Source organism: Leptidea sinapis, chromosome 2 (assembly GCF_905404315.1).
Source record: "Leptidea sinapis chromosome 2, ilLepSina1.1, whole genome shotgun sequence".
NCBI lineage: Eukaryota > Metazoa > Arthropoda > Insecta > Lepidoptera > Pieridae > Leptidea > Leptidea sinapis.
In genome coordinates, this window is record NC_066266.1 from 4,122,924 (window position 1) to 4,141,166 (window position 18,243).

General features: G+C 33.6%; 1 protein-coding gene across 1 annotated transcript in view; it reads right to left on the reverse strand.

Moving 5' to 3' along the window:
* Positions 1 to 5,201: 5,201 nt before the first annotated feature.
* The window catches only part of LOC126975615 (protein turtle homolog A-like), a 151,581-nt gene continuing 138,539 nt past the window's right edge, over positions 5,202 to 18,243 (reverse strand). The window contains exons 19-21 of the mRNA XM_050823597.1: positions 17,060 to 17,439; positions 12,932 to 13,118; positions 5,202 to 8,480 (exon numbers count right to left, since the gene is read on the reverse strand). Coding sequence (XP_050679554.1) covers positions 8,419 to 8,480; positions 12,932 to 13,118; positions 17,060 to 17,439 — 629 coding nt within the window. The 3' untranslated portion in view covers positions 5,202 to 8,418. The remainder of the gene's footprint in view (positions 8,481 to 12,931; positions 13,119 to 17,059; positions 17,440 to 18,243) is intronic.

Consider the following 18,243-nt stretch of genomic DNA (forward strand, 5'->3'; position numbering starts at 1 on the left):
TATGCAACTGTTGTTGTAATAAGGGGCATTAAAACACGAATGTGGATTTATCTCAAGAGGCGAAGACGAGTGTGATAATAGTATCACATGAGTGTTTTAATACCTAATTATCAACAGTTGCATACAAGACTTTTTCTTTCGGCGCGCGGCGTTCTGGTATTGTGGAACGCTAGTAAACGAAAATGTTAATTTTTTGAAATTCATACAGATACCACGCATCGAGCAATAAGAATGTCGCTGTCTGTAAAAACTCTTTGAGCATGAAGAGTTTGAAAAAAAACAGGAGTGTTGTTATGAAATTCAGTAAAACATTACAACACTCGTTTGGATGATGTAATGGTTATTAGAACATTGAGTGTTTTAATGTTCGCAATAAGGTAACTGTTTCGGAATCTTTAATAGAGGATTTAAAGCATGGGTGTAGATAAACGATATTACAATATGGAAGTTAATAGTATTCAAATAGTTGTTACTTTTTATAAATTTTATGGTAGGTACAACCTTAGTTGTAAGTGTCGTAAGTACTATATATTGTATATGTTACTAGATTGCATTATTGCAAATATATAGGTATATGTATAACGTTTTGTGAAATAGGCATGTATATTTATATTGTATTTTTACACGCTTTTTATTAGCTTCACCTATATGTATGTTTGTTTGTAACTGACTCATTTAGGCGCGATTTTCACCCACTTTAAACTGCCAGATTTCGTTCAAACTTCGTAAATTTATCGTGGACCGATGATAATACAATAATTTGATAAAATTATTCCATATATCGATTTGCAAAAAAAGATTTTTGTTAATAAATATAATTACATCTATCGTCTGTTAGGCAGGCATTGATGTTAGTTTTAAATTTCAAAGTAAATATTCTAGTTTTCAGTTCGGTTTTCTACAAAAAGCGTGTTTTCCATGTTTTTTTTAACTAGATACTATTTATCAGTGATTGACGTTGACGAGCAATCTATTGAATTGATGACAATAAAGTATTTTTGACTCTTGACTTTGTACACAATTAGATCATTTTAAATGGTACGGAACCCCACGAAGCCTGTATTCACCAGAACTGAATATAAAGAAGTGTTTATTTACTGTTACAAGAATCAATCTCGTATAGAGTTTTAATTAAAATACCAACAAGTTGATTTGCATGAGAACTCGTTTACGCAGGAAACGGACTATCTCGCTCCTAATCAGAATTAAGTTAATTAAATTAATATAAACTTGTATCGATCCAGACTTGTTATTTGGGTATCGACTTCTGGGTTTTTTAATTTATTAAACTTATGATAACACTTTGGTTGTTCGTAGATTATCTTCACGCATTCATTTGTGTTGTGAAAGACTTTATTTATATCAGTTAGTTTCTTGCGCCGCTTCATCTCTCTCAGAGCGCCATTTGTTTCCGAAGTGGTAGTACTAGTAGTGTACCTTTTCTTTTAGGTTTGGGCGCTATGAAGTAGTAAAAATACTCTTGAGTTCTTGTTAGTATACGTGCAAAATTTGAATTAAATCTATTCAGTAGCTTTTGCTATTTATATACATATTCAAATCCAAATATTTTTATTCAAAATAGGATATGAAATCATTTATTAAAAGTCCCTTTTAAAATGTCCCAGCTACTGTTCAGGCATTTTCTATTCTGTGCACTAAATTTTAATGTTTTTATTAAAAATGGCTATGTCGTAAGTCCTACTACTCCACAGTTGAATATGTAAGTGATCCGACAGCCTGGGACTGAATAACAATGACAATACAATATTGTATATTTTATTAAAAAGAGCGCAAAAAAGAATGCAGGGAGGGTTTCTTGCGCCACTTCTTCTCTCTCAGAGCGCCATTTGTTTCCAAAGCGGTAGCAGTATTAGAAATGACATCAAAAAATTTTTTAAAGGAATTGTCACAGAAGTTGCGCCCGTCAGAAATCGTATGGTCGTTTATTCGACGACGTAATACATAGTGAAGAATCCCTTTTTTTATGAAAATAAGGGACGAGACGAGCAGGACATTCAGCTTATTACAATACAGTACCGCTCAGGATTATTGAAAAACCCAAAAATTCTGAGCGGCACTACAACTACGCTCGTCGCCTTGAGACATAAGTTATCAAGTCTCATTTTCCCAGTAATTTCACTAGCTACGGCGCCCTTCAGAGCGAAACGCAGGAATGCGTACACATTACTGCTTCACGGCAGAAATAGGCGCAGTTGTGGCACCAATAATCTACTCGGCATCCGGTTAAAAGGAGCCTCCCACTGGTAAGTAAATCCTAGACAACAACAAAGTAATTCAAAAATGTGTTGTCCTCAAATCTTGGATAAGTTGATGAGTTAAAAATTCCGATCTCTAGCGTGTTTACTAACGAAATAAAAAGGAAATATAATATTTTTTGTATCTCTTCAACATACATTCGGTAGCTCTCCTTTTCTTTTATTAATAACCGGATCATGCTGTATTTAAAATCATCTCGGAAAGCGCTTTTATATTGATCTGTGCCTTGGAATGAGCTTATATGTACAGTGTAGGGGACGATACGACATGGGTACCTTCAAAAAATGCGCGTACACCTTCCTTAAAGGCATGCAACGCTCCTGTGATTCCTCCGGAGTTGCAAGAGACGCTAGTTTGTCAAATTTACAGGCATGTCTGAGGCATTGAGGTTGACAGTGATTCTCTATTTTGAGTAAAGCGCACACTAACACAAAGTGACATACAAATCGCGAGTGTAAGACGTAGCTTGTCACGCACACTAAATTAAAAACCTGGCCCGTTTTCATTGGTTGTCTAGCAGCAAGAAATCTAGACATATGAATTATCTGTGTAGTTTACATTCAACTACATCTACTAGGCTCCGTAAAACTACCATACATTTTAAATACAAACAAAATCACATTGTAACTTAAATAAAATATTTGATGACAAAAGTGAGGATTTAAATCATTGATTCTGGTGAAACAGTTAGATCCTTAATCAGAAAAAACCTGGATTTTCATGTACTTTTTATTTAACATATTTTATTGTAATTAAGTACAGTTTTAGGTATAGAATTGATATATCATAGCAAAATATTATATTATACCCTGCCTACTGAGCCTGAGAGAGGTTCCGGGTTCGAATTCCAGTAGGTCCAATTATTTATAATATAATATGATTGTTTGTGTCCGAGTCATGGATGTTAATCTGTATTTATGTATGTATATTGTAATTAATATATCGTTGTCTTGTATCAATAGTACAGGCTACGCCCTAGTTTGGGGCAAGATAATTTGTGTAAGAGTGTGTCAATATTATAAAAAACCTTATAATAACCACATAACTGTTAAAAGAGATATAAATAACATTTGGCTTGGAATTTAATTCAATAAATGTACAAATCCACAAATCTTAATCTCAACTCCGAGTAAACAATAGATTCCCAAAATATGAAGGCTTTATTACAAATGATATATGCGATTCTAAAATTAGTTCGCGCCAACACCAAACCATTATACCGCGCCTAAATTATTTCGTTTCTCCGAGAGTAATGGGCTTTATGACTAATACCTGCAATATAACTTAACCCTGAGGCATACCTTACCCCTTCGTAACAGCCATATTACACAATTATTTAATTAAGAGGGAACATTAGTAATCATTCTTCCATACAAACTCTAGATTCTTTTCTTCTTGGTTTTTAACCCTAGATTCTTAGATTAACGATTAGTCTCCGCTGCGCTCCAACTAATTACCGCAGGCGTAGTTACAAAGTGTGGAACTTACACTACGCCCAAGTGGGCGTACTCCAGCCCGTCTCGAACAATGTGTCACATTGACGCGCCACAAGTTCTGATTGACTTTGCTAATAATTGAAACTAAAATGCCGGCTTGCTTAATAAAACTACGTAAAAATAATACTACTAGAAATAATAAAAACACTGGGATCACATATCCTCAGTAAGTATTTTTAACCGACTTCAAAAAAGGAGGAGGTATGTTTTTTTATGTTTGTTGCCTCAAAACTTTGGACTTGGTGAACCGATTTGATAATTCTTTGACACCGTTTCCAAAAATAACAATAATCGTTATTAGAATTAGATTAATTAATGAGAAAGTATAAAAATACGCAATTATTTTCATACTTTTTAGTGCATATTATATCTATTGTTTTGGAATAGTGTTTTAGAAGTCGGTTGATTTTTTTTTGTATTTTATTAATTTCAATGTACAATAACACGAAGCAACTAAAAAAGCTATTGTTCTTAGGTAGTGCGGTATCTACTTGGAGCGCAGCGGAGACCAATCCTTATTATAAGCCTAGATTTTAAGGCATTGTCAAATAAGAAAGATATCATCATTGGCTGTGTCTCTCTGCTTTACTTTTACCTTTTCTTTTTTTTTAAATAAGGGGCAAGACGAGCAGGACGTTCAGCTGATGGTAATTTATACGCCCTGACCATTACAATGCAGTATCAGGATTCTTGAAGAACCCCAAAAATTCTAAACAGCACTACAACTGCGCTGGTTACCTTGAGATATAAGATGTTCAGTCACATTTACCCAGTAATTTCACTAGCTACGGCGCCTTTCAGACCGAAACACAGTAACGCTTACACATTACCTCCATGCGTTATAGATATAAAGGGTCTTGACAGCAGACAGACAAACTGACATTAAAGTGATAGTATGTATGTTTCGTTTTTGGGTTTTGAGATACGCAACCCTAAAAATGGTTACAATATCGATGTAATAGTAGCTTAAGGCTGGAGACCGAGTCAACGGCCTTGAGGAATCGAGCGGAGCTAGGTTATCTCTCTCGCACAAGATCGCCATTGTTTTAATTCATAATTAGAAGCATTTTTAATTTCTTATAAACATTATAGTTACAATTTTCTTTACAAAACTAAAAAAAACATGTCATGTTATATTTGCTAAATTTTCGTACAATTTTTATCAAGATTGAATGATGAATATGGCTGCATTTTGGTGACTTTTTTCGCACTGTCTATAAAAAATAGAAATGTAAAGAAAAACTGAGTTTTCATCTCATTTTGTGTAGATATATAATTATTTTTTTGGAAATATATAAGCTTTAAATAAAACGCCAAGAAATAGTTTCAATTATGCGCTATTTTGGCGATTTCTTGGGATAGCGGCCTTAAGGCCGAGGATGAGGATGAGAAGGAGGAAGATGGGGATGTATAATTAAAACACAAATATAATTTAATTCCACATTTAATTAAGATTACATTCTAAAACAATCTATACTTTAAAATAACAATATACAGTCTTCGTTAAAATTATTTTACAATAAATTATTCTGATTCAATTCGCATTTTAATAGTATCTATAACAATTACTTAATTATTCATGAAAAATTTTATGATTGGCATTTATTACATTTCTACAAGTAAATTTATTGAATTAGGCGTTATTTTGCGATAATCCATAATTATTCAAATGTTGTGAGCCATAGAAACAATATAATACAAAAATAAGACGTTTACATTGTCTCTTCGCCATTGTTACGTATCTCTTACGGGGGATCAGCCGACCAATCACAGAGCGCCAAATCATGGGACGAGGGCATAAAAGAGCGGTTACCGGCTTATTCATTTAAGTCATTAAGGCGAAACCGTGTCGAATAGATTAAAGACGAAATTTACACTTAAGAAGGCTCACAACATTTGAATGCATATTCTAGAAGTATAATTTAAATATAACAGGAGCCTGTTCGCTGAGAGTTGATAAGTATTATGATACGTCTGAGAATAGCGACAGTCGCTTCCTCATTGCTGTTTGAATGATTATTTCCGCTTATCGCCTCGCGATTGAATATCATGGTACGAGGTATACGTAGTCGTAGCTATTATCAAGCGTTTTATTACATTTTAATTTATTTATATCAACTCACACCGACAAATAATTTTCGTAAAATTTTACACCGATGTTAAAATTTATAAATCATTATCTTTTCATATATCTAAATACACAAAAAAAAAACATCTTCCGGTATTTTTCTGAGCTATATTGGTATTGTATAATATTTTAATAATAATGAAAAGAATAAGTATGTGTTCGTTCTTGAAGATACAGAGCAAAGACTTTCGTAGTCACTTGCCCTCAAGTGTCTTCGTAATATATTTGTTATTATAATAAGGGACGAACGAGCCGGACGATCAGCTGAAGTTGCCGCTCAGGATTCTTGAAAAACTCAAAAGTTCAGAGCGGCACTACAATTGCGTTCGTCAACTTGAGACATAACATGTTAAGACTCATTTGCCAAGTAAATTCACTAGGTACGACGCCCTTCAGAACGAAATACAATAATGCTTACACAATACTGCTTGACGGTAGAAAAAGGCGCCGTTGTGGTACCTATAATCTAGCCGGCATCCTGTGCAAAGACGGCATCATGTGCAAAAAAAAAAAACTTAAAATAATATATATTTTGTAAGGAGTAGTTGTGCATGCATCATTTGAGTTTCTTGCGTCGCTTATCAGGGTAACAATAATTAATTACAGCAGCGATAGAAATCCAGCTTCGACATCAAAAAAGAAAAATAACATTTCGAGCTAAATAAAATAGAGTTCAATTTAGCTAAACAATGTCGGAAAATTAGTTCGAGCGGAAGGAAATATACACACTGAACGCGAAAAACGCTAAATCAAATGCTTATAAATTTTATGTGCGAAATTATTGGAATGAAAAATCTATTAGTGCTCGAACTAATTTCAGCAAACTTGAGATTTGTTTTGATAATTTGAAATAGTTATTGCAAGTGTTGCTGCAAAGGTCTTAGATAAAATAATGCGTTTTATGTTTTACTTAAAAACTAAATTGTATGACAAAAAATATACAAGAATACCAATAATATATCTCCCGAAATACAAAACAAAGTTATAATAATGCTTTTAAAAATACAATTGTGCAGATGTGTATTAGATAAACACAGACTAAGTACATTAGACATGGAGGTTTTATCATAATAAGTAAACAAGATGTTTTAATTATTTTAATCTACACCCATACTTTAAATCATCTATTAAAGATTCTAAAACAGATCTAATAACCATAACATCATCCAAACGAGTGTTGTAATGAAATTCAGTACAATATTAAATCACCCGTTTACATAATGATATTAATTGGATGATATTATGGTTACTAGGACTGGCTTTTTTAATGTTAGCAGTAAGCTAACTGTTTCAGAATATTTTATATAGGATTCATATTATGGGTGTAGATAAAGTCTTGTATGCAACTGTTGATACTTAGGTATTAAAACACTTATGTGATACTATTATCAAATAAACCCACACCGTGTTTTAATACCCCTTATAAGACAAGACAAAATAACTAAAATTTATTAGTCCCAGTTGTTAGACGGGACATTACCGCGAACTCACTAAATTCACCCTGGTGAAGGTCACCCGAATGGTCCGAAACTAGTCGTTACCAACACTGATGAACCGTGGGTAAAGCCGACGTGTTAGATAATTTATACGTGTAGATAGAGTATCTTGCTGCTAGACAACCGATAAAAACAGTCCGGGAATATTAGTTTAGTGTGTGTGACAAGCTACGTCTTACACTCGCGATTTGTATGACGCTTGGTGTTAGTGTGCGTGCATTGCTCAAGATAGAGGTAAATCACAGTTGTCATAGTCTATCTAGACGTATAAATGTTTTAATAATCTAATCAAGATGCTTATGACTCTGTAGTCACGAATAATAATAAAAAAGAGACTTAAGCAGTGATTAGCAAAGTTTTGATACAATAATTTTCATCCGAAACGTTAGTGACACTTACGAAATTAAAATAACACGTATTTAAACAAATAGAACGTATTTCAGCTATCGAACGGCTGAGTTGAGCTTATTTACAGGACTGTAAACTGACAAAATTAGCAATAAATCAATTAGCTCTCAGTTGAATGTCAGACAAGTCACTAAAATATTTTTTCACCAATTTGAAAACACCTTTAGGTTCAAGTTGCCGCTCTATATCTTACATGGACTTCAACCTCTTTGCCAATAAAAAAAATATTCTAAATGTAATTTAAACAGTGAAACAAATCAGCCATTCTGAGGCGAACACTTTTTGAAATGTATATTTAAAAAAAGAAAAACATATCTTAAATTTTTACAATTGCGTCAAATAATGAAAACCAATACAACTTTTTAAATCGCTTAGTTATTAGAAAACTGTTATATAAATTACTGGGCCGCAATAAAAACGCTTCGTATGTATCCAGCCTAAGTCCTTGATTAAATGAACATTTATTTACATTAACACGGCGCAAATCAGCACCATACATATGCGGGCATTAGCAAGTCTCTTTGAAACTGCGCTTTACGTTAACACAATTAAATTTTTCATGAATAAAATCTCTAAATATTTACAATTAAACTTGACATACATATTTTTTCTGTCATCGCTGCGTGTGTAATTGAGTATTGGTAGCGGCGTCTGATTGGGTTTGTACAGCTTGATCTGTGAACAAATAAAAATATTATTCCCTATCACAGTAAAATCTAAAAATCCTTATAGTAATACTAGCTGACCCGACAGACGTTCTTCTGTACATAATAAATAAAATACTGTTTTTTATGAATTTGCCAATAATATTTCAAAACATCAAGAATTATTTCGTAAAAAATGCTCCCTGCTGTTATAATGAAAATGTTTCACAGCGGAACTGTCAAACCGTGCGTCACTAAATTCTCTCATAGAAAATATGTCCATACAAAACAAAAATTGAAAATAAATATAATCATGGGTCCCAAATCGAAATAAAAACTATCCTATCTCTCAAGTTGGACTAAACTGCACTCCATGAAGTAATCCCCATTAAAATCCGTTCACTAGTTTTAGTAGTTTAGGAGTCCATCGAGGACAAACAACGTGTCACGTAATTTATATATATTGAGATTAAGTTTCTGACCGCTTTCTTGAGCTAAAAATCATTGCTATGTTTTTATGTTCTTGTTTGAAGTGTGTGAGCAACCAGTTAATTGACATCTCGGGTAGACCTAGTAAACACAACCTCAAATTGTATTGCGTAGGTCACTCTAAAGCTGGGCTTGGCATTCAAGACCGATTCAATAAACGAAATGGAGTGGCGCCACGCCAAAATCGAGCCGCTAGTGACTAAACTAAGATGGTAGATATCCAACACGACGCACCAACGCTCCATCTCAAAAGGAAAGCAAACCTCAAAGCCACCCTGGTGCGCACGTTTATGTGGTCATAATATTACGTCTGTCCATTAAGATGCAATCTATTTGTCGTCGAGTCAAACAGCAGTCATGAATGGGGATTCATTTGAGTTTAATTAACGCGAAACATAGCTTTCAACTTGATTATTTCACAGCTTTAACAGCTATACACCTGATGAATATAATTTAATTTCGACTCGATACCTCCACGCGTTACCGAGACAAAGGGTGTTGATAAACAGACAGACAGAAAGAAAGAAGAAACTTTTTAGGTACGGCACCCTAAAAATGTTTATTCACAGTCTGAACACTACAGTACAAGCGCATCGATTTTTAATAGAAATAGTTCTGGTAGCAGAACTGTTTCTGACAAAAACTGCAAATACAGTTAATCCTAATGCTATTTAGAATGGGGTGTAGCGGTAATACTGTTCAACTTCTCTATAACACCATACTTTTGTTATAATAACGTGCGGAAACGAATATAAATGAATGTAATATCTAGTTTAGTATTGGAGAAAAAAAAACTTAACGTGTGTCGATCCTTAGCAAGCAATTAAAAATTCGTGTATGGAGAGATCGACTTTTATTTGGAACGTAAGCTTCATCGCAATTAGGGCGATGAAAACGAAAGAAAGAATTCTACCGATCGGAAAAATACGTACAAATATTTTATGCATCGCATTCATTTGAAATCACGAGTACAGAATTCAAAAAATTTAATGCAGACTCAGCGGACAGTGAAAATAATTATAATTATTAATAAGGAAAACTCATAACATTATTATATCTATAACTGACTGAATAAATACTATTTTGAATAGAATAAAAAATTCGTAGCTACAAATACGCCTTTGGTATTAAATTATTAAGACAAAAAGGGCTATTCGCGCTATTTATAACCTAGGTCTTAGTGAACCATTTAAAATAATAAACATGCATTACTGACCCCGCAAACGTTGTATTGCCGATATTAAAATAGCGATATAAAAGTAACTGTTGATCGTAGATGGGTGAAAATTTGAAGTTGTATGTATTTTTTAATGCTGACTCATAATCAAACAATTTAAAAAAAAATGTCATTTGAAAAAAAAAATTGGCATGCCCTAACGTTTAGGGGGATGGGTCCGATTCTCAGACCTACCCAATATGCACTCAAAATTTCATGAGAATCGGTCAAGCCGTTTCGAAGGAGTTTAACTACAAACGCCGCGACATGAGAATTTTATATATTAGATTAACTTTACTTATAGCCTCTCAATGTATCCTTGATAGTGTAGTGTATGTACTTAGGCACATAGGTATATACTTATAGGTATAAACTTGTTATTCCTACTATTCGATTGCATTGAGTTAGTAAGTCTTGATGGGCGATATATATGCTTTTTACATCATGATCGCAGAAAAATGTACAAAACAAATGTGTTACAAAATTTAAAAGAATTGTTAAAAAAGTTTGTGTGGTAGAGGTTACTATAACATAAATGATTTTCTTGATGATACCACAGACTGGGAATGGAGGACGCCCTCAAGTTAATCTAATAGTAAGTTTTATTAAACAATGAGCCCGCTGAGTTATTTGCGCCCGTTCTTCTCAGGTCTGAGGCATAGATTTTCGAATGGATTCTAGTTTTTGACGTTGGATAAGTGATTTAAAATCCTATCTATATATATATAAAAATTAATTGCTGTTCGTTAGTCTCGCTAAAACTCGAGAACGGCTGGACCGATTTCGTCTTGAATTATTTGTGGAAGTTCAGAGAAGGTTTAAAAGGTGAATAAATATGAAAATGTGCGGAATCAAATAAAAACAACAATTTTGTTTTTCCTTTGATGTGTCCCCCGTCCTTCAGAAAACAAATTGAAACAATAGTTTAAAATTAATAACTAAGTAATGAGAATCTTTATATCTTTCTTACTTTCTCAGCAGGTAAAAAACAAATTAATTTTAGCTACCTATAGTTGGTAGATTAACTACAGTTGTTAACTATGATGGCAATACAACGTTTGCTGGGTCAGCTAGTTTTGAATAAAAATATTTGAATTTGAAATTTCGGAGCAAGATTAAAATATTCATCTTGATATAATAACATTATTAATCACGACTAGTAGATAAGATAAATAGTATGGCGCCTGCAAGACTACGAATTTTGTAGATAAAGTTTTTACTATCTGTTTTAAGATGATGCTAAAATTCGAGTATGTAGGTTATAATAAAATAATGTACTATAATATAGTTCAGACGTATATTTTTAATGAAATTTTCACAATAAGACAGAGATGAACGTGCACTATAATAATAATAATACTTTATTTAATTGTTTTAACCCTCACTGCAGATAACTTAAAGTACTAACGGCCGATCCCAATATTCAGTCTATCTCCGGTTGTGGCCTACTTGAGATAAAAATCGTAACTATCGTTGACTTTTCTGTCCTAATAAACTTATCGACGCTAACTCACCATATCCGTACACGCTGTCTGTCAATGGAAGGACGTATAGCTTACCAGCGATAGAAGATTGTATGGAAATTGCAATTCACGTCTTATCGGGTATATAGGGACAGCTTCAGAATATTGACAGCTAATTACTGACAGTAGAAGGTAGTTATTTATCTCTATCTGTAGATAGTATATTGGGAACAGCCGTAAATGTACAATATCTTTATATACATAATTCAAATAACTAATACTTTATAATACATAATCTAATCCATAATCTGTATATATTATTCTTCTCTACGTGTGGTGATCCGATTTGAATAAATTTATTTGTGTGTGTTCAAGTGGATTCGAGGATGGTTTAGATTAACAATTGAACTACCTCCTATACAGCTGGACCGATATTGATGATTTTTTTGTGTGTTTCAGTCAATTTGAGAATGGTTTAGATTCTCAATTCAGTTCATATTTAATCTCCTGTGTGTGTATGTATGTTAGTGAACTCCTCCTAACAGCTGGACCGATTTTTCAAATTTTAGACGTGTCTACAGGACAACGGTCCGCTAGTTTATTATATAATACTAATTATTTACATCCTTTTATTGTTAATTGTAATAATAATAATATTGAAAAATGGTTTTGCAGTGATATAAAAGAGGTGGAACTCTGATCCCAAAACTAGTTAAAGCTGTATCTTCGGGGTTAGTGATTCCTCCACAAATGACAATGACAAACGAAATAATCAATAATAAATAATATTAAATGTGTATGTACGTGTGTGTTAAATTCTTAGTGAGTAGGTTACAGTAGAAGTTCAGTTTCTGAATATGATAATTGTTTAAGGCTGGAGACCGAGCCAATGGCCTTGAGAAATCGAGCGGAGCTAGGTTAACTCTCTCGCACAAGATCGCCATTGTTTTAATTCATAATTAGAAGCATTTTTAAATAATTATAAACATAATACAAATTTCATTACAAAATTAACAATAATATATTATGTTAGATAGTATTAGGACAGGCAAAGGATTCAAGCCCGTACAGCCATATTCGTTATTTAATAAGTAATTGTCAAAGTCATCGTTGCATGATTTTTACAATATTGTTCTTTCTACAAACGAAGAATAGCACGAGGAATTAATAATTTTAAGGAATTTTGCTTTCTTAGGCCAAAGAAGTATAAGTTCTTGCGTGCATACATAAGTACACACACACTTTTTTTTACATAATAAAGGACCACGAGCGTCTGCCCGTTGGTTATATAAACGTAAGTGTTGTAAGACTTACCTTCACAGTAGTTGCGTGGCGCATCAGTAACGTTGTGAAATCGCGCAGTCTTCTCCTCTGTGTTCAGGTGTAGTGGCGTGGTGTACGGCCCGCCCGATATGTCCGCCATTTTGACAAGCTTCAACGGATTGCGTTTGATACTACTGTATAATGTGTTCGGCTGGGGCGTCAGTTGATGAGGTGGGAGCTACAAATATATAAATAATTAACAGACTGATTAACTATTAAATTTGTCTGAAGCATAACTCTGTCTACGTCTCTATTATGGAGAGTTTTCATTCAGTTGCGTTTCGACCGCGCTTTGAAAACAACGCCACGCAATCACAAGGTGGTAAGTGAAAAACTGTACAAATAACAGCATATAAAGCCTTAAAAGGATGGAGTGTCGCATTTCACATAACTGCTCCTATAAATAAAAAAATTGTGTAGCTAACTTGACGTTTTTAGTCATTTTACTAAGTAATTACATTTCAATTGCTAAAATACATTACTTGTCTCGTATTCGCGTGCGAGCTTCTAATGAGCGTATACAATAGACTCTGAACATTACTGCCACGAAATAAGGTGTTAATTTGAGTGAATGTTTCAATGTTATCTATACAAGTTAATGTTTACGTATTTACAACGGCGGTCGGACATTTTTTTTAAGACCTTTTAATAGGCGATTGGGAGCTTTGTTGTTTATAGTACCTCAATGTTAAGGTACTAAATTATCCTTACGATAACACATCATAAAATACCGCATATAGTACTATATTTAATTACTTTATTTTTTTGTTTACTTTTTGTCACTAGCCGTATGATTGCTCTAATTTTCAAAACAATGTGTCTACAAATAATAAAACCACATATTTTTTGTTAATACTTTCTTATTTCCCCCACGAGACAGTCACGCTTTCTGTCTTATAAATAAACGCGATGTAAAGTTACTCCAAGTTTAAAATTAGCTCTCCCTGTCATGTAATTCTGTAGTGACAATGGTAAGGAACAATTTTACTTCGGGTTTCTAATAACACAGTATGTATGAAGTTAGAGCTCTACTAGTATTTCGTTCAATTATTGTTGTTTGTGTTAAATTATTCCATATTTCAATTTGTAACATAAGATTTTTGTTAACTTTATATACTTATATAATGAAAAAGGTCTTTGTTTGAGGCTCAATCACGCGTTGACCACTGATCGTATCGACATGAAACTATCATCATTCGATGCAAAATTTATCCTAGATCGATTACAGCTACTTTTTAGAATTCCAACATTCTTTCATTAATTTATTACCTTATAAAATTCGGCGGGAACGGCTACTATTATATTATTTTCATCTACCGTCGATAAGACAAGAATTTTTAAAAATTTAAAATTCAAGCATTATATTTACCTGATTTAACTAATATTAGGAAATTTTCGAAAGAAAATTTTGTGCTTTTTAGTGTGTTTTTTTTTAGCTTTTTTTAAACTATTATATAATATTATTATATGTAATTTGAGTAATTCTTAAATATATCATCGTTTTGATCAAATCTACACGCTGCACGGAAACTCAGTACATGTTGTAACACTATAAAATTATAAATTGACCACGGAATATTTAGTTTAAGCCTAAACGAGTGGTTAATATACCAAATAGGTAATATAATTGTTGTTGTCAAAACTGCAAAAAAGAAATAACATCAGATGGCTGTCTTAATTTTTTTTCGTCATCAATTATTATTAATTAATCATTATTTTAACCTTTAAATACGGCTCTGGCCCGAGTCACCCAGCCTCGTTGTATGATCAAGGTCACTGGAATGTATTTACGCCTTAACCTTAGATAAAGGATTTTTATCCCCTGCGCTTCAACTAGATACCGCACTGCCTAAGAATAATAGCTTTTTATTACGGCAACTATTAGATGCTTGTGTGCGTGGCATCTTGACACTCAAATTCTGTAACATACATACGCTTCGTGTTATTTTATGAATGAATGAATGAAAACTTTATTAATAACAAACACAAACCACACAGAATAATAAAAGTAAAAAAGAATTTACAGAGGTAAAAACCAAACTTACAGAGGTAAAAAAAATTAAAAACTAATAACATAAAAATAATACAAATGACAAAAAAAAAACAAGTATTATGTATAATATTATAGGGATTATCTTAATTTAAAAGTACTGTGTAGCAGTTATTGTTATTAAAAGGAGCTGACTCAGCGTCATGCTACGATGGTATAATACCAACACAGCGCTGATTTTCAGCAACCCCTTGGTTTTACATTTTACATTGAATTAAATAAAATACAAAATACTTATTGATGGTATTTGATCCCATTATCAGTCTTTTTTGTTGTATTATTTTACAAACTATTACTACGCAACCCGACAATTTATTTACAATTATTAGCACAGTTTAAACAAAACATGTGGCACGTCAACGTCACACACTGTTTGAGACTGGCTCGAGTACGCCCACTTGGGCGTACACTACTCGGTTGGGTCGAGTTAGTAAGTCTTTTGTTGGGCGATGTATATGCTTCTACAATATGATCCCAGAAAATGTACAATACAAATGTGTTACGAAATTTAAAAGAATTGTTAAAAAACGTTTGTGTGGGAAAGGTTATTATAGCATAAACGATTTTCTTAATGATACCACGAACTGGGATTGTACGATATTACATTGTAATCCATATTTTACATAAAAAAAAAAGCCCGCTGAGTTTCTTGCGCCCATTCTTCTCAGGTCTGAGGCAGTCTCTTTTGAATGGGTGGTAGATTTTGACGTTCAATAAGTGATTATAAATCCTATTTTGAATATAAATATTTGAATTTTAATTTGGGCGTAGTATTAGTTGCCGCACTTTGCGACTACGCCTGCGGTATCTAGTTGGAGCGCAGCAGAGACCAATCCTTAATCTAATGCCTTACTTAAATTATTCATATATCAAATTAATCCTCAAAAATAATCGCGTATTGCACTGATAAATATTTTGTGATAATTTTCTCTTAGAAGATTTATTCGGCCACAAAACCATTTAGACCCAAACTACGACAGGTAGAATTTATATAATCTATTTGTCCCTTCCGGAGAGATCGAAAGGAATAAATATGAGTGTGCTTTGTCATTTGATATCTCTTTCTTGCCTCAATCGACCCGGACAATAAATCTTATTCTTTTGTTCTGATTTTTATGTCGGAACATTTATTTTGCAAGTGTTTCCTCATATCTTTAGGTCTAAGGCATTTCTCTTGCGAATAGTAGTGTTGCGTCATTCTGTACTTAAGTGATTTTACTATTTAAAATCACTTTTATGCAACAGTTGTATAAGGGTCAATAAACGGAATGGTGTGCCACTCGCGATTTTTGACCTAGTTAAACAACGTAGCATACAATAATTTTTCAACGACTTGGTAATTTTAAATGAAAAAAAATAAGCAAAAAAAAACCCACAATTTTTTATTATCTCTTATTATCATTGGTAAGTGCTTTTATTTTTTACTTCAAGAAATGGCAGAGGTACACCCATACAGCTGACGCGGGAAATGTGGAAATTACCGACGATACCTAAAAGCATCTTGACAAACTATATTTTAAAGTTTTTTTTTCCTAAGTTGACATTAAAATGTCTAATAATTTAAACATGGAAATATTATGTAAGTATGTAAAATGGATAAATGACAGATAAAAGTAGAGGAATAAAAGTACTGCGTCAGAGAAACTTAACTATATACCGATGATACCACCCTGTTTTATAAAGGAAATAAAATTGAAGACATAATTCGCGACGCCCAAAATGATCTTAACTTACTTAATGTCTGGTTTCAATGTAATTTGGTTACCCTTAATGTAAACAAAATCCCCTATGTAATTTTTGCAGCTAAAAATAAAAGAAATGACTTTAAACAGCTTATAATACATAATAAGTAAGTCAGATTCCGAAAAATATTTAGGTTTGACTTTAGATAATAAGCTTACATGAAAACCTGCCCCATAAAGTTCGCTATTTAATGTATAACTCAAATATAAAGCCATACTTAGATTGCCTAATCCAAGTCTGGAGATCAGCATCTAATACTAATCTTAAAGTTCTCCAAACTTCGAAAATTTCTGGAACAATAAATGTCTTAAACCACCACAACTTACCAAGTCACTTGTATCCATGGGCAGGGCGTTCTTATATCTCAGCCAGTCTTCATAAACCTTGTCATGTGGCAGTCTGTATTCCGTAGACAAATAATTCAAATCTAATTCCAAATTGGGCACGTTTGACGTGTAATGTTGGTAGTACTGCAGAGGCCGCACTAAGTACTGCTCCTGGGCGTTGCCACAGCACAACTGTGTATGAGTCAGAAGTGGCTGTGAATGATCTGTGACACTGCAGGTACTAGATATGCTAGCGCTCAGTTTGTTCTCCACGGGAATTATGTCTGGGTTTGTGTCTGAATGCTTCTCGTCCTTTGCCTCTTTATCTTCTAGTAGATCTTTTGATTCTTCTCTGGCTTTCGGTTTATCTGGTTTTTCGACTGGAAGAAAAATATTTTTAACAATACTTACAAACAGGGGTTATCAATTTTAAGTAGTTTGCTAGACTATCGAGTTTAGGAAAAGTAAAAGAAAAGATTTTATTTTTTTATGGATGAATAACATTCCATAGCTTGGTTGTACGTACAGTGAGGTTTTCAAGAAACTTTCTTACACGTACTACAAAGCTGTAGAATAATCTTCCTTGTGCGGTATTTCTGGGACGTTACGACATGGTTACCTTAAAAAAAAACCGCGTACACCTTCCTTAAAGGCTGGCAACGCTCCTGTTATTCCTCTTGTGTTGCAAGAGACCTTGGGCGGCGGTGATCACTAAATACCAGGTGACCCGTATGCTCGTTTGTACTCCATTTCCATAAAAAAAAACTAACTGTTTCTAGAATAGGTAAATTTGGTAGGGATATTCCTTTCGCCGAATAGAGCTAAGATTTTAAATTTCATCCGCAAGAGTTTTTTTTTGTTACAAACAGAACAACATCTGCTGAGTGGCAAACATTATTATGTATATGTCGCAGCCAAGAACGTCGAGCCAATATTTGACTTAGCTCGGGTGTAATCAACATGCAGTGTGAGTGTAGGCGAGAACGGGCGCCGGGCGAACGACGAGCAGGCAGTCAGGGGAGAACTATAGAGCGAGGCGGTTGTGTCACACGCGCACGCCGGGAGCACCACGTTCATGTACATACACGTTTGTTGCTAATACTGATACCGTGTGTAAGACTGTGTTTTACTTGCGGTCATCAGCCTAGCGAAACTCTAAGAAAAAAGCGATTCGCACGATTGTT